This window comes from Trematomus bernacchii, unplaced genomic scaffold (genome assembly GCF_902827165.1).
Source record: "Trematomus bernacchii unplaced genomic scaffold, fTreBer1.1, whole genome shotgun sequence".
In the NCBI taxonomy this organism is placed as follows: Eukaryota; Metazoa; Chordata; class Actinopteri; order Perciformes; family Nototheniidae; genus Trematomus; species Trematomus bernacchii.
The window spans coordinates 3,516,772-3,543,464 of NW_022987513.1; the positions used below are offsets into that span (position 1 = coordinate 3,516,772).

A 26,693-nucleotide genomic window follows, 5' to 3' on the forward strand; every position below is an offset into this window, starting at 1 on the left:
CCAATCAAATCCCATGTACGCAAATCTGACAGTTCAAGCTCTAGCCAATCAAACGGCGTGTATGCTGGGAGAGACATACCGCAGGTCATTTCCTCATATTCCAAAAAATGGAGGAGAAATTAGCGGTAGCGAATCAATCACCCGGTGCTTTATGACCAGACCTACCGGGATATAAACCGGAGGAGCCAGGCATGGAGGGAGGTGGCAGAGACAGTGGTAGGTTTTCGCCTGTTTTGGGGAGTTTATATCCAGTTTACTTCGGGCTTTTTTGCTTCGTATGTCGCGGGCGGGAGATTCATGTGATTGGTTGTTCGTGCCTTGCTCGCAAAAAATCCTCAAGCTTCAGATACGCCCACCTCCAAGATTTTTTTAACGCTGCTGTGTAGACGCACCGTTACTCTCAGGATCGAGTTCAGACATATAGGCTGTCTTGAACACTATTGTAACGTCCGAGGTGTTAAGGCTTCAAGAATACTTCTGTGTAACAAAAACTCAGGAACTTAGTACTTTTTGGAGCGTCACAGATGCCTCTGTTTTATTTAACGTCGAGTCACACCACACTCTCCCTCTCACCACTCCAGGACAGCCTGCGCATGCTCACAACACATGACCTCTCAACCCAATGCTTACACTATCATCAGAGGGTGTTTCTCAATCGCGAGTACGCTTGCTTGGTAGCACATGTCTGCCGAGCATCTTGCTTCAGAAGCGAGTCAAGAATACTTCCTGACATTCGGAAAAACGAAGTGTGGAACACGCTAGCAAGTGTGCAGGTGTGCGTCATATGAGAGGCCCCGCCTTACATCTTCCGCCACAGATTTGGGGAAATTGGTCCGTGCGCAAAGCATTGTGGGGATTTTAAGGCCGCGAAGTCTACTCATGTGCACACTCGATATTTCTCCAAACGGAGTACGCCGGGCTCGGTAGATTTCCAAGTATACTGGAGATTGGAACAGTACTTCGGCGACACTCGATGACGTAGTATGCTTGAAATAGTGGCTCTGAAGCAGCTTTACTCGCGATTGAGAAACACCCAGAGTAACGTGATCTAATAATAAATCAAGGAATGATGCACTTCTACAAACAAAAACAACATAATTAAAACATTTAAACAAACTACTAAAAGTAGATGAACTACATTATTCAACCGTTTACAGTAACTTCTGATAATAACACAGGGGAAATAAACGAGGCATCTCTTTTCCTCTCTCTCTCTCCCTCTCCTGACAGCCCGTCAGTATCGGGGTTAGTCAAAATGAATCCCTTGGCGGTTCTAGTGTTAATTTATCGTTTTGTCTTCTCTTTGCAATGCTTAATCGATTTGAAACCAAGTCTAACGTAGCTTAAACTTAGCTTCCTAGCTAACACAACACATTCACGTACCTTTCTCTGTGGGTTTTTTTGTAGTGACGAATGAAGTTGGATGTTGTGGTGGTCGTGTCACTGATCTTTATGCTGCAGACCCTGCATACCACTGTTCTCTTCTTATTAGCGTCATCGACAACATAATCCTTGAATCCAAACTTCACTATTTGTGGAGTAACGCTAGCCGCTGCCATGATAACTGACACTCCTGCCTTCTAGTGGGTTGCCAGGTTTGCGCGCATGGCGCTATAATCACCCAATCACGTTTTTCGAAAAAACTAAACGTAATATCTCACTACAAAAACAAACGCAAATATTTAATTTTAAACAGTCAAGTCCTTTCAAGTCATCTGTCTCAAGCTTAAGTCAAGTCTCAAGTCATGAATACCAAGTCAAAGTCAAGTCAATCTTTTATCAATGTTAGTCAAGCAAGTCTCAAGTAAAAAAATATGCGACTCGAGTCTGACTCGAGTCAAGTCATGTGACTCGAGTCCCCACCTCTGCAGATTAGTATAACATGACAGGATAAAAGCAATGTAGAGGAGCAGCTACATTTCAACACATATATCCACGAAGATTAATACATGAAGACTTGTGACTCGGACTCGGACTCGGACTCGAACACAGGTAATGATGACTCGGACTCGACTCGGACACTCCTTCGGTGACTTGAATTTTTGCTCCATTTCTTTGTTTTTAAACCATCTTCAAAGATCTTGGAAAGACACTTGTTTGTTTTATTTAGTCCCTGCTTTATTTATTTATTTTCCTCTGAATGCCTTCAGTTTATCCCAGAGGTAAACCCCCACAGCTCTGTGGTTTTCGAGGTGATGTGCCTGAGGAAGACGGGAGAAAAGAGAACAGTGAGGATGTGATGAGACATGCTGTTTAATTAACCTCACTTATGAACTTTCATCAGCGGAGCAGCTGTGTGCTGCTGGAAGGAACAAAGTGTTTCCCAGATGTCTTTCAGTGCACGTGTGTGAGTGTCAGTTTAGTTTTCCTTGAGTCACACAGTAAGTGCACAAATAATTACGGCAATTTTATAATTATACAGAAGTCGTGATTTATTAACGAGGTTGATCCTGAACCGTCTCCACTCAGCGGGGATAAGTGAGGTGAGGAAGTGCTCTGACCTTCTGTGCTCCTTCATTTCAGATGTTTTGACTTCACTGGGGTTCCCTGTGATATTACAAAGGCATAACTCAGGGATGATTACCTGATACACTGGTTAGGAAAATGTTAATATTGTGTTTAAGAGCTAATTTTCAGGTTCTTATTCATATTCTGTGCCTCTACTGTGACATGTTTCCATGCTTTAATGTTCAAAAAGCTCTTTATTTTTCTCAGACTTCCTGAGCTGCAGCACCTCTTTTCACCCTCTGTCTGAAACCAGAGCCCAGTCTGCTCTGGTCGGAAGCACAAGGTTTACACAGTGATGTCACTATGTTACCGAAGTAAACAAAGGAGTCCAATGGAAGCATTTCAGGCAGGGAGGGAGTGTGTGGGAGAGAAACTCCCTCTGGGGGGAACACAGGAATGTTAGCGTTTGCAGACCATTTACATCAGGGATGGGCAACTTGGATGGTGGTGGGGGCCACATAATGTATGTACTGGCCACCAGGGGGCCGCAGATTCACTTGGAACACACACACACACATTCCATGTATTGTATGTAATTATTAACAAATATATGAAGTCTGACATCTGCATTCCCCTTATTCCACAATAAGGGGAATGTCAACACAGACACCTGTCAACCCGCACTCTGCTGTTCCTCAGCACCGCTCCCCCTCCCTCCCGCTGAAATTATGAATGAAAAGAGTATAGTAATCATAGATAACACGGCAGGGTCCGTGATAGTTTATTTTCATCTGATTACAAATAAAAAAAGTCTTGGTTTTTAGAATATTAAACTTGTTTCGCCAAATTCAGATGATAAATACAACTTTGAAGCTTTTAAAGGCATAATTACAAGCGGTAACTTAACGTCACAGCAGGCATAACAACAGCCGGTGTTTTTTGTGAGTGTTTCCCTGGGAAACAAACACAATACACACAAACGCATCACAGATTATTTTGCGGTATTTGGCTGCCGAACGAAATCATGTACGCAGCTCGCGACGTAACTAGGAGTCTAGTGGACGGTATCAGTACTACAAGTAAAAAAAATGTAAAAAAAATGTTTGTAAAAAAAAATAATTGCGTTGTTTATAAATTAATCTGAGGGCCGCAAAAAGAGGAGGGCATGCGGCCCCCGGGCCGCCATTTGCCCATCCCTGATTTACATGCACAAAAAACCTATAGAACACACTACAGGAAAGGGAAAACGCCAAAAATCACAATAGGGCCTCTTTAATTAACGCAGTTTAACAACATGTGTTGACAGGACAGTTCATAAACATTAGGAAAATTGTCTGAAAATTGCAATAGGCTAAGGGGCGGGACATCTCTAAGCTGTTGACCAATCACAACAGAGCCAGCCATCTAACCAATCAGAGCAGACTGGGCTCTGGTTTCAGACAGAGGGTGAAAAGAGGTGCTGCAGCAAGCAGTATGAGATAAATTTAGAAAACATGTCCCAAAGGCATAAAATACAAATATGAACCTGCAAATTAACATTATGGGGCCCCTTTAAGTACAGAAGTTCTCTAGTCACACAAAGGACAGGAAGTCTGTTATTTGTGTCACTCGCGACCAATTCATCATCACTCTCTTTACCACCTGGTTAACAATTATGTTGAATACATACACATTGATACTGTGGGATACATTATACATGTAATAGGAATAACAGTGCATTACTTTCAAACCTGAAACTACAACATGTAGCTCACCAAAATCTGAAATGTAGCAGTAAGTCGAGGGTTTTTTTGTTGGTTGCAATCTCCACCCAGAACACTAGATGGCACTTAATCCTACAAACTATTTTAACGTCTTATTGTTTTGATGTCCTGCCACTTTCCCCTTTTAGTCATTCTAAAAATAATGACAAAAAAATTGTGTTGCAGGTTAAATTTGAGTCATTATTTTAAAATGTATTGGTAATCTTATCTACAGATGTAGGACTCATTTCAGAAGGTTGAATGACCGGAACAGACCAGGAGACAGACATATTGATTAAAGCCTTTTTCACTAATTAAACCTTACATTTTCCTTAAACGCTCCACTCAACCTAGAAACAATTTAACTTCCCACTTGGCTGTTTTCCAACTCAATCAAATGTGTTCAGAATACACACTGCCAACGGTAAGAGAATAGCAGAAGAGGTAGGATAGTCTCCTCAACTTTTCAAGTAGTGTCATGCTTCTCAGTGAAGTGCCAGCTCAGATGATATGTCTCCTAGATAAACACAACAGCACCTGTAAAAGGTTTGTGGGTACAGAACAAAGTGGAGTGCAACCATGAGGGCCACTCTGTAGACTCACTGATGCATAATAATATGAATGTGACGAGCAGCTACAGATGATTTACTTCAGTCTACCAGCTCACTTTTGCTTTGTGACACAAAGTGAACATTAACTAAATGTATGAAAAGAAAAAAACTCATTGCTCTTGGTAATTATCATGATCTACAAAATGAAAACAATGCATAGTAAATAGTTAGTGTATGACTATCAAACAATTGTTTTAAGGATTGTAATTTTGTTAGCCTTATACAGTATAAGCCACACAGGATATACATTTTAATATTGATTACTTAAAGCACACAATCAGCGAATGAAGCAATAAACACTACATATGGAACATCTACAATGTTTTCTGTCAGGGGGAACTATTTGATTTTAACATGTTCTTGCGGAATTTGTGTCATCTTTCATAATACATGATTCATTTCTGCATTACGATCCTTGCTGTCTATCACGACATTTGGGGGGTCACATACTGTACTGAGTCTATTGAGTGGTCTTTGGGTCCTCCTCAATGATGAACGTCACTCATGTTATTTTGTGCATTCTGGTGAATTTCAATACACCAATTCATGTTGGAAACTTCTTTTTTAATGTAAAGTGAAACATTTTTTATGTCTGCTGAAGTTAGCTTATCTGTATTATCAGGATTACTGCTCATTGACACAACCTGGAAAGCATATCACATGTATCTTTGTTCCCTGAAAATGGCGGCTCTACAAAACATTTCAGAGTTGTACGGGGCGTGGTTTGCAATTCGCCCAGCCAATCAGAACTGGGGCACTTTTTTCCCCCAGGAAAGTACCATCTCTCAACAGGCACTAAAAATGGGGGTAAAAGTTCCCGAGATTAAGTGCTCTTTTTGGTGTGAACGCGACATAAGGGGTACTAACGGAACTAAACGTGAAAAGTACGGTGAAAAGTACTCCGGTGTGAACGCGGCTAATGTATGCATTCTTGCCATGTGTAGTAAGTGACAGGTGCAAAGGCTACTTTCAGTCACTGTGAGAGCATCTTGTGTGTGTCCTTGTGCAGAGAGGCTGATTTTCTTTATCAACTGTCAGCATCTGCTACACAATGTGATCCACCCTATCTCTTTTGTACAATTATCTCTCTAAGCTTTATTGATGTCTTAATGGTAGATACATCATTTCAACTCTGTCCACTCCAATCAACACAATGATTGCTTAATAAAAAATACCGATACTCGATGACAGAAACAAGTCATCTTCTTCATTATTGCCTCCCGGGCGATTTAATACAAATATAACTGGAGTGTGCATGGACAAATGGAAACTTGAATATGCATCATTTCATATTTTTTTATATTATGTTTACTAAGTCATTCATGCAATCAGCCTCTTCATGAATTATTCCAATAACTTGATTGCAACCAAATATAATTGTGAGGCCCTTGTGTGGGTGAAGCTGTTTTCCTCTCAACACGCTGAATGGCTGCCTTCATCCCCATCCTTCTCTTATTTTTTCTCTTTTTCAAGGACAACTGTCTACAGTAGGATATTCACAAGCGTTTGCCTTGGTTTCTAAGGTACTGTGTGTGCATGTGTGTGTGTGCTCGTACGTGCTTGTGTGTGCTGCCAACTTTCATTTTCAATTTTGCCGTGTTTATCCGGGAGATTCTCTGCAATCTGTCGGCACAAAAACGGCTTTGACAGCTATAGGGCAAATGTGGTGGAATTGCTAGAGAGGCTGACAGAAAAAAGTAAAACTGATGGCTGTCAACCCCCCCGAACAAGTCTTTATAAAGGCGACAAATCTATAGAGACAGTATGGCTGAGTGCTGCGAATGAAAACACTCCCCTGACCTACCAGCTGAACCGCACCATATGCCATCTATGTGCTCAATTTCCTCCCATTATCGCACACCAAATGTTGAATCTTAGGATAATCCGACATATTTTCCTGGAAGCCATTGGAGGTTTTTGGTAGCTTTTTCGCCTCTGGAACAGGAACATTCAGGCGACATAATGATGTTTATTGAGGAGGTGCAGGGAAGAAGTCTGGAGGTGATGGAGACATTGATTAGCTCCAGAGCAGTGAAACAAACAGGTGGTGTCAGAGATAGGAGGCTCTGAGAGGGGGGTGTTTCCTGTGTCATTGACATACTTGGAAGGAGACAAGGGGGGTGAAGTGACACTGGTGCAGAGGGAGAAGTTATGAGTGCAGACGAGAGGGGATCGGGGGGGAAGAGATGGAGTAATGAAGTGCGAATTTATGATTTCAAATTTATTGCAGTTGTGTTTGAGGAAGATTACTTTCTCTTAAAGCAGACAGTTGGTGAGGAATTAGGAGGTGTCAGAGATAATGAATCTGGTGGAGGTGGAGCTCGACCCAGTAAATTCAGATTTGTTTATGGAGATATATCACGGTCTGTCACTATAAGAGCATGCGACGCCAAGAGAGGACTTACTGCGGCAGATGAGAAGGGAATGCTAAGTCGTTAAAAGCTGCAGAGAGGATGATGCCGTGGCCTTATCTGGCAGCAAGACAGGGGCTTTTAGAGACAAGTTTGTTATCAAATCTAAATATTTAATGTTGTAGCATAATGAGAGGCAGGGGGCTGTAACAACATAGACAGTGAAATGAACTACATCATCAGGATATTAGGCCACAAACTGACAGAAAGATTAACAATGCGCAATTCATGTATTTGAAAGAGGTTATTATTTTGCTATTTGTTATACTGTGTCAGTTAAATACTGCCACAAAATTGTACTCTGCTATCAATGTGTGGTTTGTGTTTTGAGGAGTTTATACTCTGTTTGTATTGCCTCTCCAGACACGTTTTAAGACAAATACAAATTATAAAAATGTTATGTTAGGACTTATTCTGGTAGCCTTTTCACTTCCATTAGTGCAATTGTCCATATGCTTTTTATACAGCTATGGTAATATAGATTCTAACTCCACTGAGCTAAACTCATCTTTTGAATGTAATTAATTTTCCTAAAAGAGACAAACTTTACAAAAAAAAGTCAAACATGAATTGAGTGATTGCATAATTATTTATGTTGCGTACCTTTTCATATTGCTATGACATCATTTAAGTCAAATTTTTCGGGCTATGAATATCATTAAAAAAAGACACAGAAAAACTTAAAGGTGGGTATATAGGTAATTTTGGAGAAACCGGCTCGAGTGCGCTAGAATTTGAAAATACACAGCCGGAAAAAATCTGCCACTTCCTTATAGAGCCCCTCCTCCAACACACACGAACGCGCACATGACCAATGAGGGCACAAGATAAGTTTGTGCACAGATGGAAGGCTGACAGGCAGGTAGGCCATCCAGTTATTTTAGCCTGGCCGGCTAAAATGATTGGTCGTGCTTTTTACAGTATTACGGCTTCCACAGATGACATTTCTTTTATGGATTTTTTGTCAAAGCGCTTAAGATATTCATTGCTATCAGGATGTTAAGAGCATTCCATGGAATATAACAAAAAGTGTATCTCGAGCTGATTTCTCAAACTTACCTACCCCACCTTTAATATTTATACCTAATATCAATATTATTATTTTCCAACAAAAAAGTTCTAATACATATATATCCATAGTTTGAAAATCAATGAATGTCCAAGTATTTATCCTTAATGCCAGTGTGTGGATCTGTAAGTCAGCTAAGGTAAGACAGTATACTAACTATCCTTTCTGCACTTACCTTGATGCCCTCTGCCAGAGACCTCCATAGGCCTTGCTGCTTCATGTCAGGAGCGACATAAAGGAAGTAGACGAACGAGATGAGAATAAATTGGTCACTGAGGGAGCTAAAGGCCAGGAGAGCGCCGGCCTGTGGCTCACCCTCGGGGTGTCGGAGCCACAGAGCGCGACTCAGCCTCAGGTGGGTTTCATGTTAACCAGCAAACTGTTTGAATGCTGCAATTAGCCAAATGTCATGAGTCACAAATCAGCCTTTCAGGGAAATGTTACACATAATCAGACTGAAAAGGTTGTCGACCGCATGTTGGGAGCATTTCATGAAATGATCCCTCTCCTGCAGCATTGAGACCTAACACAAGATAGAAAGGAGCAAAGCTGAATGCAGTCAGGTCTCTTGTGAGCGTCATACAGTAAAACATCACAACCCACTCTGCAATTCAGAATGTTCTTTTGAAATATAAAGTGGACTTTTAGAAGCTCTGCAATCACAAGGTCTAGATTTCCTATGAAAATGTATGTTTCTGACATTTCCTGTGACTAAAATAGCCTCTTCCCTGAGATGTTGGCACTACATGAACACATATCTTGTATGTAACTATGCTAATCATTTTTTGCATGTTGGAACATCTTGAATAAACATGTCTACTGTCTGAATTGTGTGAAGCTCATTCATTATTATTCATTTATGTTCACCTAGATAAGGGGGTGGTTTACCCAGAGGATTATTTAAATGTTTAATTTTTCTTTCATCCACAATCATGCTGTGAAGACCACAAAAACTGTTAAATAATAACATCTTACATTTTTGCCATTATACAAGTGACGAAGTAAATGAAATGTAGCCATTTGCTAACACGGCTAAATTGTTTCCTCTAAATAGTACTGAAGTGTTCCATCCAAGCTTTATTGTCCTTGTTACTTGAAGTGTTTTCCATGATAAATATTTCATTGTGGCAAAGTCCAAAGAAGCGAAGCAGTTTGAGGGCAAATTGCTCCCTTGAGTTCTGAGAAAAATATCACAGTGGTAAATAACAGTTACAGTAAACTGCTTTTTCATCCGAGCTAAACCGCAAGTGACCACACCATTCCTAAACCTGTGCAGCAAACTGTATCTTTATATGGAGCTATAACTCTGTGGAAGCAGGTGGAGCCTTGTAATTGGGCCCTGTGGGCTATGCACAATGTCCTTTTGTCAAATTCACATGCAATGGAGGAAAAAGCACTCGGTATCTGAGTGCTTTTTCCTCCATTGCATGTGAATTTGACAACAAATTTTACTTACTGTAAGTAAAAGTGCTAATGCCACATTTTAAACATACACTGAAAAAACTGAAACGAATTACACATAGTTGTATAAGGTTAGTTGAAAGCAATAACATTAATTAATTAACCTTATACTTTTAATATTATTTATTTCGACCTAATACAATGATGTGTAATTTGTTGACATAATACATTTAATTAAAGTCAGTGTTTCAGTGTACTTCATTACAAGTATGGGTCCTTAAAGGTGGGGTAGGTAATTTTGGAGAAACCAGCTCGAGTGCGTAGAATTTGAAAATACACAGCCGGAAGAAATCTGCCACTTCCTTACAGAGCCCCTCCTTCAACACACACGAACGCGCACATGACCAATGAGGGCACGAGATAAGTTTGTGCACAGATGGAAGGCTGACAGGCAGGTAGGCCATCCAGTTATTTTAGCCGGGCCGGCTAAAATGATTGGTCGTGCTTTTTACAGTATTACGGCTTCCACAGATGATATATTTTTATGGATTTTTTGTCAAAGCACTTAAGATATTCATTGCTATCGGGATGTTAAGAGCATTCCATGGAATATAACAAAAAGTGTATCTCGAGCCGGTTTCTCAAACTTACTTACCCCACCTTTAATTCCAAATGTTTTGTTAAGTAAAAGTACAGAAGTATTGTTAGCTAAATGTACTCAAGTATCAAAAGTAAGATTACTCATTAAAATGTTTGTATTATTGTAGAAAATGTATGTTCTAATGTTTTTATCATTAGAAAATACATGTATATGTAATAACTTTTTTTTAATTCCTCAATATATAGCAAACTTTAGATAGTGCTGGGAAAATTAGTACTGCATATACAGTGATGTGGTAACAACATGTTACCATTTAAAAGGTCTAAAATAAAAGTATTGGAGTAAAAGTACAATATCCGCATTTGAAATGTATTGTACTAGAAGTACAAAGTAGCAGAAAATGGAAATACTAAGTAAAGTACAATTACCCCAAAATTATACTTAAGTACTGTATTTTAGTTAATGTACTTAGGTACATGCCACCACTGCTCACATACATAGAAACCGTGTGAATTAGAATGAGTATATGGAAGACGTGTGGTGGGAAACCATCTAAATCGTGTCAAAGTGAGTGTGGAATTGACAACATAATACAAATTATTCTGTCTCCATAGCACCTTTGGAAAGCCAACGAGTTGGATTTAAAGCTTAAATGGTGGATCGCACACGGTCCCCCACCTGCACAATATCTGCAGACAATCCTAATCCCTGTCTATCTGTCTCAAGACACAAATATTGACAGGCTGTCCCACACAGTGCATAGCACCTAGCGCCTGAAGCCATCCACCCCACCGCTGCCCAGACCCATGCCAGGGGAGCTGTCATTCAGAGATAACTGAACCACTTCAATCTGGAACTTGTTCAAACTATGGCCAATACAAAATAAGTTTGTAAGACTTTTCCATTGATATTGAGGAAGATTGTGTGTCGATTTTTGCATTGTGTTTCAATTGCACTATCCTCTCTTGGACAGGGTTGCTAAGCCCTTTGACAAACAGTTTGTAAGGAAAACACGGAGCTGGACCAAAATACAAATTTCAAGAGAGACAATTTTGTAGCCGTCCCCTATTTTTAATTAATTTCTGTTTCACAATGTTCATTTTAGCTGAATGTCACAGCCCAACTGAGTTGTTTGCAGGTTATTAAGATCACCTGTTGGCTCCTAATCAACAATTAAAAGCAGCCGGCTACAATTCCCCTCCAGTGTGAGGCAACACCCTTTCTCTAGGGCTTAGGAGAGGTGGAGAAACACTCCGACACTCTGATCCTTCCTTCACAAAACCTCAAATGAGCATATATGATCATAAACTCTGGTCTTAAGGCCCTTTTTGAATTATTTGCTTCCTAACTTTCTAAAAGAGTGTGATTTTTGAACTTTCTTAAGCCTAGTTTGTGAATATTAAAGAGGCACTATTATGCTTTTGGGGGTTTTCCCTTTCCTGTAGTGTGTTATATAGGTTTGTGTGCTTGTAAAAGGTCCAAAAAAGCTAAACATTCCCACTGCCCCCCTGACAGAAACGCCTCACTTGGACTATTTTGTTTACTTCCATAATATAGTGGCATCACAATGTAACTTCTATTTGCTAGCGCTCCAACATATTGTACGTGTCTAAGGGGCTGGACATCGCTAAGCAATTGACCAATCACAACAGAGCTGGCCAGTCTGGTCTGGTTTCAGACAGAGGGTGAAAAGAGGTGCTGGAGCACAGGCAGTATGAGAAGAATAAAGAGCGTTTTGGACATTAAAGCATGTGACATGTCTCAGTAAAGGAACACAATACAAATACAGTATGAACCTGGAAATTAGCAGAATATGAACACCTTACCAATATTAGTACCATTTATGATTGTCTCATGATAACCCACAGGCTTTACATTATTAATTATTTTTTGTATCAACATTTGTTCAAATATATTTTATTATCAAAGGGTAATTTTGTCATTTAAGAGAACTTGAGAAATGAGTTTGTTTTCAATGATTGGGTATCTGGATGATGTTTTATGTGTTACTCCAAACCATGTCTTTGGGGAAATGCAGATATTACAGTGACAGCATTTGAACCTTAGCTACTGAATTGGAGTTAGCTTCAATATATATATATTTGACGTTAGCATGGACATACCTGCTGCAGAATATCATGATGATGGTAAAGAATGGGTAGATGCTCAAGGAGAGGCAATATTTCCTATTGATAATAACCTTCTAAACCTTAACCATGAAACAAACATTGCAAAGGACATAGTCAAGGCCCGGAAAGTGTGTACCACTCAGATAGCAATCGGAACACAAGTTACTATTTGTTTGCAGAGGTCCGGCCTTTATCCTCAAGGTGGATTGATTTTACTTCAAAGCGTATAGATACCATTCAATGGAAAGAGTGGCATTCTGAATGGCAAAAGTCCCTGAGAACAGATTGAAACGTGTGTCCTCCATTACAACAGCTGTCACTAAAAACAAAGATGTACAATTATTGTGACGCAGGTGTATACAATGCGACAGCAGATGGTTCAATGCAACCTACCCTTGACTCTGTTGTACATCAACAGTGCGCACTCACTTCTCAGGTCAATTCACAACAGAAGGGAGAGGAAATGTTCCTTGAAGAAGAACTGTTGCAATTTAAACTCATGTACACATGTTATTTATCTCCCCAGCTGTTGAAAACATGGTTTCATTGCCCAACTCTGCTAATGTTGGAGCTCTTGAGATTGCTGCCGAGCATTATTTTCCAGGATAAAGTCCATAGAATGACCTATCGCAAGATTCCAATTAATACTTGCTTTTACTGGTCTTAGCATTAGAAAGATCCAGACACACAAAAACAGTTTTCCTCTATTTCTGAAATGACTTTCCCATGGTTAGATTCTGCACAGTTCTTTCTGTAATTATTGGGAGCCTAGAAAATCCATCAATGGGATGAATTTCAGAGTGTTCTCCTGTCATCTTTTATTCCCTTTCACTGTGTTTATGTTCAGGGAGAAAATATTCAAACCAGGGTGCAAGGGAAAACGAGATGCTTCCGAGATTCCTCTTTCTTGTTTCATGCTCTTTGGCCACAGATGATGGAATTTTCGTAAGGGTATTGAAAGCTATGAATTGCTGTCTCCCACCTTAGCTCAGTGTTTGTGTTACCTCCATAAACCGTTTGATACACCTGGGGAGTCAAGATTATGAAAACCAGAGAAAATACAGGAGGACTCTGAATGATTCTAGCAAAGGTAGATGTTAAACAGAGAACATTTTAAATACATGTAAAAACTGTAGAGTGTTGGCGTTGCCATGATGACCATGAGGCTTTGGCCTTCAGTTACCACTCTAGGAATTTGAAGGAAGTTGAACTTCCAAATATGGTCAGAAGAGAGCGTGCCCAAAACGTGAGACGTTGATGCATGGATATTTAAAGAGACATGGAAAGAGAACGCAGAAAAAAGCCAATATGGAGCACAGAGCACAGGTAATTAACGTCTTGTAGTTTTAGATATATTTATATACTATTTAGGTTAGGGTTGGGGTTAGTGTCGCGTACAAGTGGGCGTGGTTTGTTTGTACCGTCTTGTTGCGGCTACAGCTGGACCCTTCTCACTCTAGTTGCCTCCAAAGACAGTCAACAGCAAAAATCTGACTGCAGATACTCATATTTTGTGGTTACCATTCTTAGTCAGCTTGTTCACAAGACCCACCAAAAGTCTACAAATGTCTGAAGTAAGGGTAAATAAACAACGCACTAGATGCTCTGTCAATGGTCATTTTACACCCATTCCCTTACAACCATGTTGTAGCCTGAGAAAGGCTAAACCATATCAAATAATACATTTATTAACTACATCATCTAATTTAGCTGTAGCTTTTATAAACAAAAACAAAAATACTTATTAACCAGTCATTGAACCAGGGACCCTGCGGTCGTTAGTCAACTGCTTTCCAGCTGGGCCACAGCCCACACACTGAATCTATCTGAAAACACTGCATGCTATTTATTCCTGTATTTATTCATGTTTTTATTCCTTCATTTATTTATGCTTTTATTTATTTATACTTATGACATGTTCCGACCTCAATATATGTGAGGGTCTGAGCTCTCTTAATTCCATCGTGTCACCGGGCCCAGGTACAGGAGGGGTAATATCGTTCTTATTATCAGTGGCGTTTTTATATGTACAAAAGTGGTGGGGCACAAAGAACGTAGATGTTTATAAGCTTCTGCAGTGACGTGCAGTGAGGTTCATGGCTGCTGAGGCACTGGCACTGACTCTTCAGGTTTACAAATATTATATTTTGACCTAAATCAAAATATTTGATTATTTTCAAAAGCTTTTTTAGTCTGATGCTTCGATTAATTTTAAACGACAGTTCAACAAAAGGATGCCCACATTTTTTAATTGTATCATTTAAATATTGGATTGTTCTCTCTTAGTAAGATCCCATTTTCAATAAAATGGTGATCTTACCTTGACTTGAAGATGAAGTCCATTTGTCTATCCTTCTGGAAAAAAATCTCTATTACTTTTTTGTAAAAGTCCTCCTTATCTTCTTGTAGTTCCAAAAGTCGAATCATAAATCTAATCGATAGATTTATGATCGATAGATTTATGATTCGAAAATTATAAAAGTAGGGTAGACATGTGGATATTATCCGGCTGAACAAAACGTGCATTTATCAAACAGGTTCGTTTTCCACAGATCTTATTTCGAGCTATTTTCTAAAATCTCATTGCTTTTTTGTCGAGGGAACCCATGCGCCGCTTACTTCTTGGTTTTAGGACGCGTCACTGCACCTCTCTCGTCTCCTCTTCACACACTACACTTTTCGCGGCACACGTACTTACAGCCAATCAACTCTGATGGACGTGAGATGACGTTTGGTGGGTATGTCAGCACAGTGCCCCTATGGTGATAATTTTGTTGCCGCACACATTGAATAGAAAAAGACTCTGAGCATGCGCAGTGTAGTTTTTACAGTCACCCAAGTCTTAGACAGTGAGAAAGAGGGGCTTGATCGGGGCTTGACCCACGTCGCTCAAAACGACTCAATAGGCACACACTGTAGACACTAATTAGAAGAACACAGACTAAAACAGCAATGTACAGATTAATCAGATGATTAAACATGATCGTAACATATATTTTAAGATGTATTTTTTTAGCATTTTTTTGTAATTATTATTTTAATACTTTGCCCACCTAGTGTCAGCAGAAAAGCCCCCTAATGAGCCCCCTAATGACCAGTTGCCACTGCTTATTATACATCCATGGGTAATATCAGCGTTGTGGTTAAACCGATCTAAAGCACTTTTTGAAGCAGTCACGTGGTATTAAGATAAGATAAGATAAGATAAGATGGACCTTTATTAATCCCCGTGGGGAAATTCAGTTGTACAAAGCAGCAACAGGGTAAGCGTGAAAAAACAGGACAGCAAAGATTCACACAGATTAATAAAATCAAAAAGAAAATCAAGAAAGAAAACATTTAAATAATAATGATAATAATAATAAAAGACTATGAAATAGGAGATGAGTAAAAATAAGAGTAAAATAACTGTCAGCATATATACATATTTGGTCATCTAAGTTATGAAGTACGGAATGAGTTAAAGTGACAAGTGAAAAGTGAAAATGGACATCTGTACATATATATCGACATATCTATCTACCTATTTGGTCTACTACTAATATATTAACATGGGTTGTGGAAACAGTGTATATTTATGTCCAGTGATTTAATTGTATTTATTTTTCATTATTGACCCCTTGTTGTGCAGCCTGATGGCTACAGGCACAAAGGACTGTCCGAGGCGCTTGGTGCGTTGTTGTGGAGGGATGAGTCTGTGGCTGAACGTACTCCTCATCTTCACTAGCTCTGCGTGGAGTGGGTGGGAGGGGTTCTCTAGGATGCTGTCGAGCTTCCTCCTCGTCCTCCCCTCTGCCACCTCCTCCAGATTGTCCAGTTGTACTCCAACTACAGAGCTAGCCTTCCTCACAAGCTTGTTCAGCCTGCCAGTGTCCCTAGTGTTTGTGTTTCCACCCCAGCACACCACGGCAAAGAAGGGGGCAGCGAGGCTTCGTTTGTCATCGGTGACGTCACTGGCCCAAAACGATACAAGCCTCGATACAAGCTTCACAAAAAACTTCCGGGATTACTCGACACACGCTCCGAAGCCTCGGCGCAATACGTAACATCACTAGTTATGCTTTCCGAACACTTTCCTAATGCCCACAGGCTGTTTTTCTGGTTTATTTTCATTGAAAGCTCTTTCCCCCTTTCCTTATTTTTAAAGAAGACTTTTCTATCTAAATGAACTTTTTTTAAATCAATCTTTTTTATTTAGTTGGGAACTGGTCCTCAGGCCTCTTTCCTGATTAGCTGCAATCTTGGGAATTGGTTCCGCTGCTAATTTAAATCGGCAGTGCAACATTTTGATTTTACAGAAATCTTTCAGGTAACATAACCATCACAAAGTTAAACAAGAGACAATAAAACATCTCACTTAGGTGCTCCCGATCTACAGCGATTTAAATCTACTTTTAGATTGGATCTATCAGTGCTGAGCTGACACATACAAACTTAAAAGAAATGTTAAGCATGAATCCCATCAATCATCGGGAGCACCATGAAAGGGAGAGACAGTTTATACCTTTATCTTGTTCTGCTTTGTGATGGTTATTTGACAACAAATTATGTTAGATCCAAATGTTACTCTGTTAAATCAAATCCGTTTAGAGCTATCAGGGAGCAGATCTTTTATCTGACTTATGCCGTCAGCCGTGTTTGAGAAAAGGAATCACATAGGATCAATGAAGTCAGAACGACCCATGTGTTTTAAAAGAAAATGTTAGTGTTGTCTTAAAATAACATTTATCTTGTGCAATTACTTTACTCATTCTGATTTATGCAGTCCCTTGAGGAATTGAAAACAAAAAATCCTTTTAAGTTTTTAAACAAATGGTTACACAGAGGGTGACGTGGCAAAAAGTTGAATATATTACCTAAGTATGCAATGTTTCTGCACAACAATTTCATATATATTATCAAAAAGTGAAAGCAACCTAAAACCTTTTCAATATTGAGGATCTAAACTACTTGACGAGTTTCAAAATCCCAAAAATGGACTTTGGTCGATTAGTGGATGAATGTATTTGTGTGAGACTCACAGGCACAGTAAGGAGAACGCTGGTTCATTTTCACATACACATTTTATTTTGCATCAAAGGATTGAAAAACTGCCCAAATGTATGTGGCTGCTTATTCCTGAGGGCAAACCAATATGGCAGGTAAAGATTCTTGAAAGAGTAGTCATTACCAGAACAATGATCAAAACAAAAACCATCCAAACATGTGGCAAGACGTCGCATTGTGAATCTCGTTGGCAGAAAAATGCTAATTGGCTAGACTTTAAAACTGGAAAATGTTTTTTGGCAGTTGGTCAAGTCATCTTTAAATTCATATATACTTATTGTTAAATTCTGCATCTCATTATTCTCGAGGGCCTTTTGGCCTGGATATTTCCCTATTTACTGCCCCATTGCCCATTCAATATTGCACTCAATATGTCACTGTATGTAATTGGAAAATAATTAGCAAAACAAATGCATATATATTTTGATTAACATACTCTTGTGAATGGCAGAGACGCTTACCCTATGTTCCTATGTCTTTGCTTTTAAAATCGCAACATTGTGTTGCTTTGTTCCCAATAAACTGGTAAACATTTGTTGAGAACCATTATAGGTATGATGCATAATAATCTCCCAGCGATAAGTGATATATTGGCATATTATTTCCAAGTATTTACCTGTGTTTTGTTCCTTCTCAATATATGTGTTTCTTTAAAACAAGTATAGCGCAGCCAAGTATATATCTTCTGTTTTCGGTTCTGTTTATCATAGACGTCCCTCTCTGCCATTATGATTCTCCTCCTCAGCTCAGCTGACAATGGGTTTGTGCTTATTTTCACCAAAACGCTCTGTGCAAAGTACAACGATACAGTAGCTTCATTAAAATAAGCTAACAGTTTGAGCATTAATGAAAATCATTCACAGTAATAAATCACAAAAGATACAACATTGGGTTTGGCTTGCATAGCGAAGCAAAAGAAAAGAGAGAAAAAAAAACATAAAAAAATATATTTACAAATTATGCAAGTCCTTTTTCATATTAGTCATTTTGTTGTGATTTTTCTTCATCTCCACTCTGTGAATCTTTGTACACGCTGTGACAGAAAAAAGAAGAAGCGGACATACAACATACGGTTTTACTCTTTTGAAGAGGGGGATGAAAGTAACACTGTGAGACTGGTGTCTGTGTCTGTACATGACATTTACAGCTCTGCATTTTTATCGCGCTCTCTGTTCCTTTTGTCTTCATTCTGTCTCCTCTCCGTCCTTCCTAACATCATTCAGTGTCTCGTCGCAGAGAGAAAATCTCATGACGCTTACAAACAAGGTGTCCTGGGACCCGGGAGCATCTGCAGGGTATGATGCTTCACAAAGACTCTGGAATAAAAGAAACACCAAAAACAACAATTGAATATCTTGGGAGACATTAAATAGAAAGCAAAATACTAACATATGCATCTACCTCACAATCCAAGGATACATTTCTGGGTGAATGCAAGCTCAAAATTGATGGGGTTTGTGTGAGAGATTTCCCTTTGGCCTGAACTTTGGGATTTTATCCTTTGCAGACCATTTACATGCACGAACATTTACATAACACGCTACATAAAAGGGAAAACCCAAAAGAGCAAAAAAGGGTCTCTTTAACTGTATTGTGAAACTGTCGCAGCAGGCTTCAAGAGGAACATATTTTTTTGTCTGTACTTCTTTATAAACTGACGAAGAACAGAGAAGCCATACAATTTCATAATTATATAGCAAAAACTTGTTATTTGTGGCTGTCACTTTAACAATCTGGATTAACCAAACACAACTGGATTCTAAAAATGTCTTTTAAAAGAAATAAAACATGCACATATGTCCTTACTTGCTTAGATTACTGTACAGTTTGACAAATTATCCAGTCAGCCATTGGTAATGTGCTACTCTCATTTGATACCCTTCAGAATATTTTTTATCTTTTTTCTCTATTTAAAAACCCACCAGTTCTGCTTTTAAAATGGTACATTTGACCAAGTTCCTCAAGTATATCCTTCTGGATGACCTTAAAACTAATTTATAGACAACCTATGTAGCAAATCCAGGATTTATTTTTCCTATGTTTCCTATTTTGTTATTGGAAAAGGATTGTGGGAGCAACCTTTCTCTCGGTATCGAATAATGGTCGGATTATTTAAGGACATGCTGCTATCTCCAGTCTTAACCCTTTGAGAATGGAACCTCCCACCGGTGGCCATGAGAGATAGTAGGTATATCTATGTCGCCCTGGGGAAATATTTTTATTGCAGAGTTTAAACATCTGGACGCTGTCTCTCACTCAGCTCTCAGATTTATTACTGATGACCCATAATGCACCCAATATAGTATCAGAAGGTGGGCTGGCCCTCCCTGTCTGTAAACTGATATTAGCCCTCTTTTAATTCATCGGTAAAGAGTACGACTACATCATAAAATACCTACTACCATTATATTAAAAACATTCTTTTCTGAGAAGTAATTACTAGAGTAGACTAAAACTGGAGATAACGATAAGGTAATTAAAACATGGGTTGTTTTATTAGTTTTAGGTGTCACTGTTTGTAATAATAAGCTTGTATTTTTATTTCCTTTCAAGACCTACGCACAAGATGTTTCAGAAAGCATTTATTTGTAAGCATGGTGTTAAGCTGTTGTCTATTCATATGCATTCTGTTATTGTTTTATATTTTGTGACTTCCTGATTAAATTAAGCATATTGAAAACAATCATCATGTGTAATTTGTACACAAAAACACATCCTCACGGAGGACTAACACCTACAGTGTTCCCTTTTCTCTGTGCTGTTGGTGGACGGATGCCCGTTGTGGGAGGGATCTGTGCCAGGTCTCTTGTGGGAGCCCCTACTCAGGGTGGCCCTGTTGGATGTTGTTGTGCCGCTCCAGGAAGCCATATGCTGCCGCTCTAGCGTCGACACGGTCACCATGCACTCCTCAGAGGGGTCTGAGGCCGCAGCTGCCCACGAGCTGTGCATGCGGGAACCCACACTGTGCAGGGAATTTGCGGCCGGTGTGTGGGCTGTGGAGTGGATGGTAGATTTGGCAAAGTACACAAATGAGACATCATGATAGAAGCACTCCTCGCTGGATTAACTACAACGGAGGATACTCTGGCAAACATTGGCTGAGAGTGCAAAAGACTCAACTCACCGTCTTTGTTGGTGTCTCTTCGTCTTGGCAGAGTCCCAACCTTGCCAGTCTGTGGTTTGAGGCCAGTCAACGTTGCCCTCTTGTGGCCGAGGCTGTGAGTGCTCTGTGCGCCGGGGTCTGCTGAGCCGGAGCTGTCAGAGCGACACTTCTGAGAGCTTTGACCTACACAGAGGGAGTTAAAGGGGACATATTAAGCACATTTTCAAATGTCAGACTTGTATTTGGGGTTTCTAATAGAACAATTTTGTATGCTATATTGTTCAAAAACACTTTATTTTTCTCATTCTGTCCGTCTGAATATACCATTATTCACCCTCTGTCTTAAACACTCAGTTTAAGTGCCTGTCTCTTTAAGATGCACTACAAAAAAAGTAGTTTTTCTCTGATTGGCTGGCAAAAAAACCTTCGGTTCCTTTGTTGCTTGTCTTATTTCTCAGTTTGTGGGTTGATAGGCGCGTCAAGTACACAAGTATTTGTACACAAACAAATAAATGTAATCACTTAGTCTTTAATAAAACGTCTCCTTTAATGAAGATTTGCCTAAGCATGACTTCTGCTAGCTTTACCTTCAGAGAGGGAGTTAAAGGGGACATATTGTGCTATATTTAGGTTTCATACTTAATACTTAATTTGCATAAAAAATATGCAGATTCTTTGTTGCTAGTCTTATTTCTCAGTTAATGGGTTGGTAGGCACTCTAGATAAACAAATGTTTGTGTATACAAACCAATAAGTGTAAGCACTTCAAATGTGAGTTTTTCATCATACGTCGCCTTTGATTAATATTTGGCTAAGTGTGCCTGAACACATATTTGGTTCACACCCAGTGGATTGAGCTAGACACCAAAGAGTAATGTGGATGTACAAAGCAATCCACTAGTGGTTTCGAAATTGGAAAAAAAGGAGGAGAAAGAAAGAAATCAGATTCTTTCCTAGATATTGTGCCAAACTTGTTTACATACATATGGTAATGTTTTAAAAGAAGATTCACAGCACTTCAATTGCACGCTATGTAGAATTAACTTCTTCAAACTAGTTGCATATTTAGTTAGAAAATAAGTTAATGCTTTAATCAGAGGGTTTGAAGAACTTTTATCTTTGTTGCAGCATTAAAGCAGCCCGTTGTACTAAGTTCCATACAACAGCAATTTAAATCAGACATCATGGAAATACGTTTTTATTAACATGCTATTAAAAGAATAAATGCACAACTGCTTAATGGCATCCCCTGTGGAAATACTGCCAACGCACCAGCTTTGTTCCTGATTTGTTTCACTGGACTGAAGCTATTTTCTCTGCCTTGACAGTTAAACATGACACAATAAATGTTTGCATTGCTAATGTTTGTGTGACCTGTATTATGCCCCGCAACGGGTTATTAAAAGTATTGAAAACACATATTCTCTATGCACAAGTCAATCTCTTAACCCATCAAACAATGGAGTCTAAAAATGGTACACTTCTGTCCCTGTGGGAAAAGCCTTCAAGTTTCTCTCTAAAGAAACACTTTCAGACAGAACCCTATTTATAAATGCATCAAATCTTAAATGTTAGACGTGGGCTTTTTTATTTCAAGAAGAGCACTAACATATTCTATGTTTTGCTTTTGATGTCTATGCAAGAATGGCTTCAAGCAACTGTTCACAGACTGTCTGAATATCTCTTTGACAAAGACAACTTACAGAGGAAAAGGGTATATGATTAAGATAGGAAGTGTGAATAATTATTAAGCCTAGAAAACTTTTTCCTATTTTACCAACTTTTCTATATAACCTGTTAGTGTCAATCACTGTGGCTGCTGTCTACATAAACACACTCCTGATCTGTTATGTATTATCCCTAATAACAACCCCTAGACAAGTGTCAGTGGGGGCTTGTATATGCAGTTTAATGGTCCATTGTGTGCCTTGGTCTTTGTACTATGCAATGTGTCTGTAGGTGATAGTTCAGCCGGCCAACAGACTGCACAGTGTTTGCTGCCCCAGCGGTCCAAACCCTATTGGCAGACAAGAGGGTTGATATTGGACAATTCTGCAATACACTGGAAAATATTTTTGAACATTCAAATCCATGTCTTTTTGCAATATTTTATTGCCGGGAATACCTGTGCATGGCAGCTAAAAGGCTTTGTTAGGAATAGCATTAGAGTCATTAGGGCTGCAACACTTACTTGACTTATGGATTTGTTTATTGACGGAAGAAAAGTCATCAACTATTTCCTTAATCCATTAATGGTTAAAGTGTTATCTTAATGCATTAAGTAAAAAAAATGCTGTATTCATCCTCTCAAGTGGAGATTTCCTGCTCTTCTCTGTTTTATATCATATTTACCGGAATATCTATGAATTTTGGTCTAAAGAACAAGATATTCTAAAGACCTCACCTTTGAATTGGGGACCATGTTTTCACTATTTTCTGACAATATATTGACCAAACAACCTATCCATGAATCCAGAAAATGATCATGAAATAAACCACAAAATAAATGTTATTTATAGACCTAGTTGAAAAAAGGATAAATTATATTTTCAAATATGTGTACTCAGTATCTACAACTTAATACAAGTGATGAGGTGCAGATTTTATTAGTGACACCCTTGGATAGATAGCAATGTGTCCTTTTAATAACAATACATCAAAATACAGCCATAAATTAAATCCGCATGTTGCGATGATTTGGCCCTTGGACCCTCCGGACCCCCAGACTCACTGTGATTTTTCAATAGTTTGGTAAGGTGTTGTATCAATATAACTTCCTTTGTCAACTATGTGGTACAAATCTACTTGTAGTCATACTTATATCATCCACTTTTCATACTTTAAACATTCAGAAGTTCATAGTGAAATGTATGTATTGTCATGTATTTATACATAACATATGGTTACACATGCCCATATCCCTATGTTTGCTCCTTCATGTTTTGATTATCATATTATTTATATAATCTACTGCTGCATTGGAAACATTTCTCAATGTTGCATCATATGTTGTGCAGCAGAAATGATGTGGTGTTGGAGCAAGGTACTTGAACTAATTTGAAAAGCAATAACTTCAGTCAAATTCCTTCTTCCACATGCAAACATACCTGAGCCGTCAAGATGATCCACGCTGTGACCAGGAGTGTACTCAAAGCCACACAAATTCTTTGACACCATAGCATATCTTTCCTCCTCCTCCATATCCTCGTCTTCTTCAGAAAGTAGAGTCGCTCCCAGATCTGAGCCCAGTGTGCTGGACATGAAGTCCATCGGAGGGACGGGGGTGGTGGACACGTTTGGACTGCCCTTCATGTGCCTAATTAATTGTGGGGAAATACTGTGTATTAATGGACACAAAATACATTTAAAAAAAGCAATGAATGTCAGGTAAATACTCTAAAACAGGTTACATAACGCAAAATTAGTGCATATTCAGAATAGTAAAGATGCAATGTGCAGACTATGAATGCCTGAAGTGATTCCACTGATTAGTTTCTCTGTTCCGGTGTGTGTTGCTCACACAATGCAGTTGTAATTGGGCTGGATGTAGGATATCAGGATGGGCAAGGCTGTCACCAACATGCCTCTTATCTCCCCCACAGCTGTCCTCCATGATGGCTCACATCCCGCCATAGAGGAGATGCATGCATAATTACCAACTCTATTTACTGATGTCAGAGCAGTATGTTAGACTAAACCCAGTCATTACCCTCCAACACGTGTCGCCCCTGACTTGTCAAGTTTTCCAATGTTCCATCAAAAGGTGCAATCAATGCAGAGCTGTGTTTATCGCCCGCAAGAAACATGGAGCGCAGGATCGGGACTGACACATGTTAATAACAGTATTGTAAGACGCTCAAACATCGGCTATTGATATGCAAAACTCAAACTTACAGCATACAATGAATACAATTACAGGTATATCTCCTACTGTGCAGAGCAAATGTATTTGAACGTTATTCAGATGGATACACACATTACGTTTTCAAATGATCTAAGAGTCACAAAAAGGGTCTTTATCTTAACCTGTTAAGCACCAAGCCTGTTTTTCATGTTTCAGGCTTGAAAATGACATGCCCAAAACAAATGACTACAACTTAACTTCTAAAAGGGTTATATGAATAATTTCTTTTATCAAAGCAAGGTTACATCTGTGAGTTGGATGTAGAAGTGTCAGAATCAATATAGATGTTTTTTATTTTAAAGAAAATTCAGATTTTACATAGTAAAAAACTGTAAATTATAGTGTCCGTCCAAAAATTATTTTTTACTTATAGTGGAAACTACCCTTGGATGATGGGTTAGTAGACTAAAAGCTTTAGGAATCCAAAGTACAACATATAATAAGTACCCTGTATCAAGATTGCTGCAAAACAAGTGACATTTGACCTTTTTAGAGAGGTGATTTGGGTGAAAATGTTTTTTTCCATATCTCTGGCCCCCCCTTGGTCGATTTTGATGGTTGACACCTCTTTCTGACCGTTAGAGCCAATAGAATCGAAGGGGGAGGCCCCCACACACACTCGTTGTGAAACCAAACGGTGGGGGCTTCCCGCATGCAGGTTTGCACCAGAGTGAAGCTATCTCTCGCTCTGACATTTGGAAACGAAAAATCAGTTTTATTGCTTATGGATTATCAGAAATCATTTCAAAGAGGACACAGACACATTGGATTAACCTATGGATTAACTGCAGCATCGTTTTTTATCGTTTTAATGCCATTGAAGACCAGTTTTGACCAAGGTAAACCATGTTAGCGTTTCTAGCTACCTAGCTCCACATGTTCTGATGTACGCTTTCGTTTATAGCGTAGCAAATGTTTATCACTGAGTGTTGAGGTGGGCACCAAACGATTCTGTGTCTCCAGGAGATGCTAATCGAGGGGTTGGCTGTGCATCTAGGATAAGTAATAAGGGAGTTATGAGTGAGTTTAGATGCAGTTTTAGGTTACATTTTTTCGCTCGTGGGTAATTCAGAGGCTGAGTGTTAGCATTGTGGGTTTTTTTTGAAAAAAAAAATTAAAAAGATCAGTTAGCTGAGTTTCTTCCCGTTACATGGATATAAAACATTCATAGTTTATTAAATATTAAGATTCCTTAGACGTTGTTTCCTGCAAATGACGTGTTTATCCGCCCGGTACCGGGGGGGCGGTGCGTAACAGGTTAAACAAAGAAACATAATCTAATACTGACTAAAAACCCACCTGTTCCGACTTCTTGACAAAAAAAAATCTCTCTTCTGTAAGTAGGACTTAGAAAGGTTTGGCTTATTGATAGCTAATAATAATCATACAAATTATAATAAGTATTATCATAAGAAAAAAAATATATATATCTTCCTGTGCCAATACACATCCTGTGTGCCTAGATGGACACATTTTGACTTCAACTTGTGTTTATATAAATATGTATTTACAGCTTTGGAAAATAATAAGAGACCACTGCAGCATTATCAGTTTCTATAAACTACTGAAAACATTTCTGTGTTGGAATTCTACAAACACTGGAATGGAATGGCTGCCATACTGTACATGTAGTGGTCTTTTAAGCTGTATTTTATTCTAAAACGTCACAAAACGTAATATTTAAATACAGTTTTAATTGATTGATGTATTGATGTATAATGTAGTAGCAGGGTTATTGCTTTGTTTTCTTTGGATAAAAGCGACAGCTAAATTAAATGTAATGCCATTGGCTCAAAATGTAGTTAGCTTTTGGTTCTAAAGGTTCCTTACCATGACTGCTTGGCCACCTCGTATTGGTAAGCTCTGGTCAGCTCATCCAGATGGGCCTGCAAAATGGATTGCATTTCGTCGTGGTGGGTAGAGCTGAGAGAGGAAGACGAGGGTTGGCTGAAGGAAGCTGTCGCTGGCGAGGAAGATCTTCCTCTCAGCGGGGGGGTGGGACCTATGTCATCCTCCTCCTCGTTGTCCAAACCCTGGTGGCGGAAGGTCTGGACAGACATTGGAGGGGCCCAACTGTTGCTGTCATATCTGGCATGTAGAAGAAATGTGTTATGTGTCAATAATCATCGTTGACTTTGTTGAACAGCTGATTGCATATTGTCGAACAGGACGGGAAATATTTCAAGATTTAAGAGTAAATTGCCAAAATGATGACTAGACTTGAAGAA

The 26,693-nt window shown here is 39.1% G+C and overlaps 1 protein-coding gene across 1 annotated transcript in view; it reads right to left on the minus strand.

Moving 5' to 3' along the window:
- Positions 1 to 17,470: 17,470 nt before the first annotated feature.
- The window catches only part of LOC117499309 (roundabout homolog 2-like), a 92,486-nt gene continuing 83,263 nt past the window's right edge, over positions 17,471 to 26,693 (minus strand). The window contains exons 24-28 of the mRNA XM_034151649.1: positions 26,296 to 26,553; positions 23,669 to 23,877; positions 20,583 to 20,744; positions 20,197 to 20,451; positions 17,471 to 18,774 (exon numbers count right to left, since the gene is read on the minus strand). Of these exons, the coding sequence (XP_034007540.1) occupies positions 18,773 to 18,774; positions 20,197 to 20,451; positions 20,583 to 20,744; positions 23,669 to 23,877; positions 26,296 to 26,553 (886 nt within the window). The 3' untranslated portion in view covers positions 17,471 to 18,772. The remainder of the gene's footprint in view (positions 18,775 to 20,196; positions 20,452 to 20,582; positions 20,745 to 23,668; positions 23,878 to 26,295; positions 26,554 to 26,693) is intronic.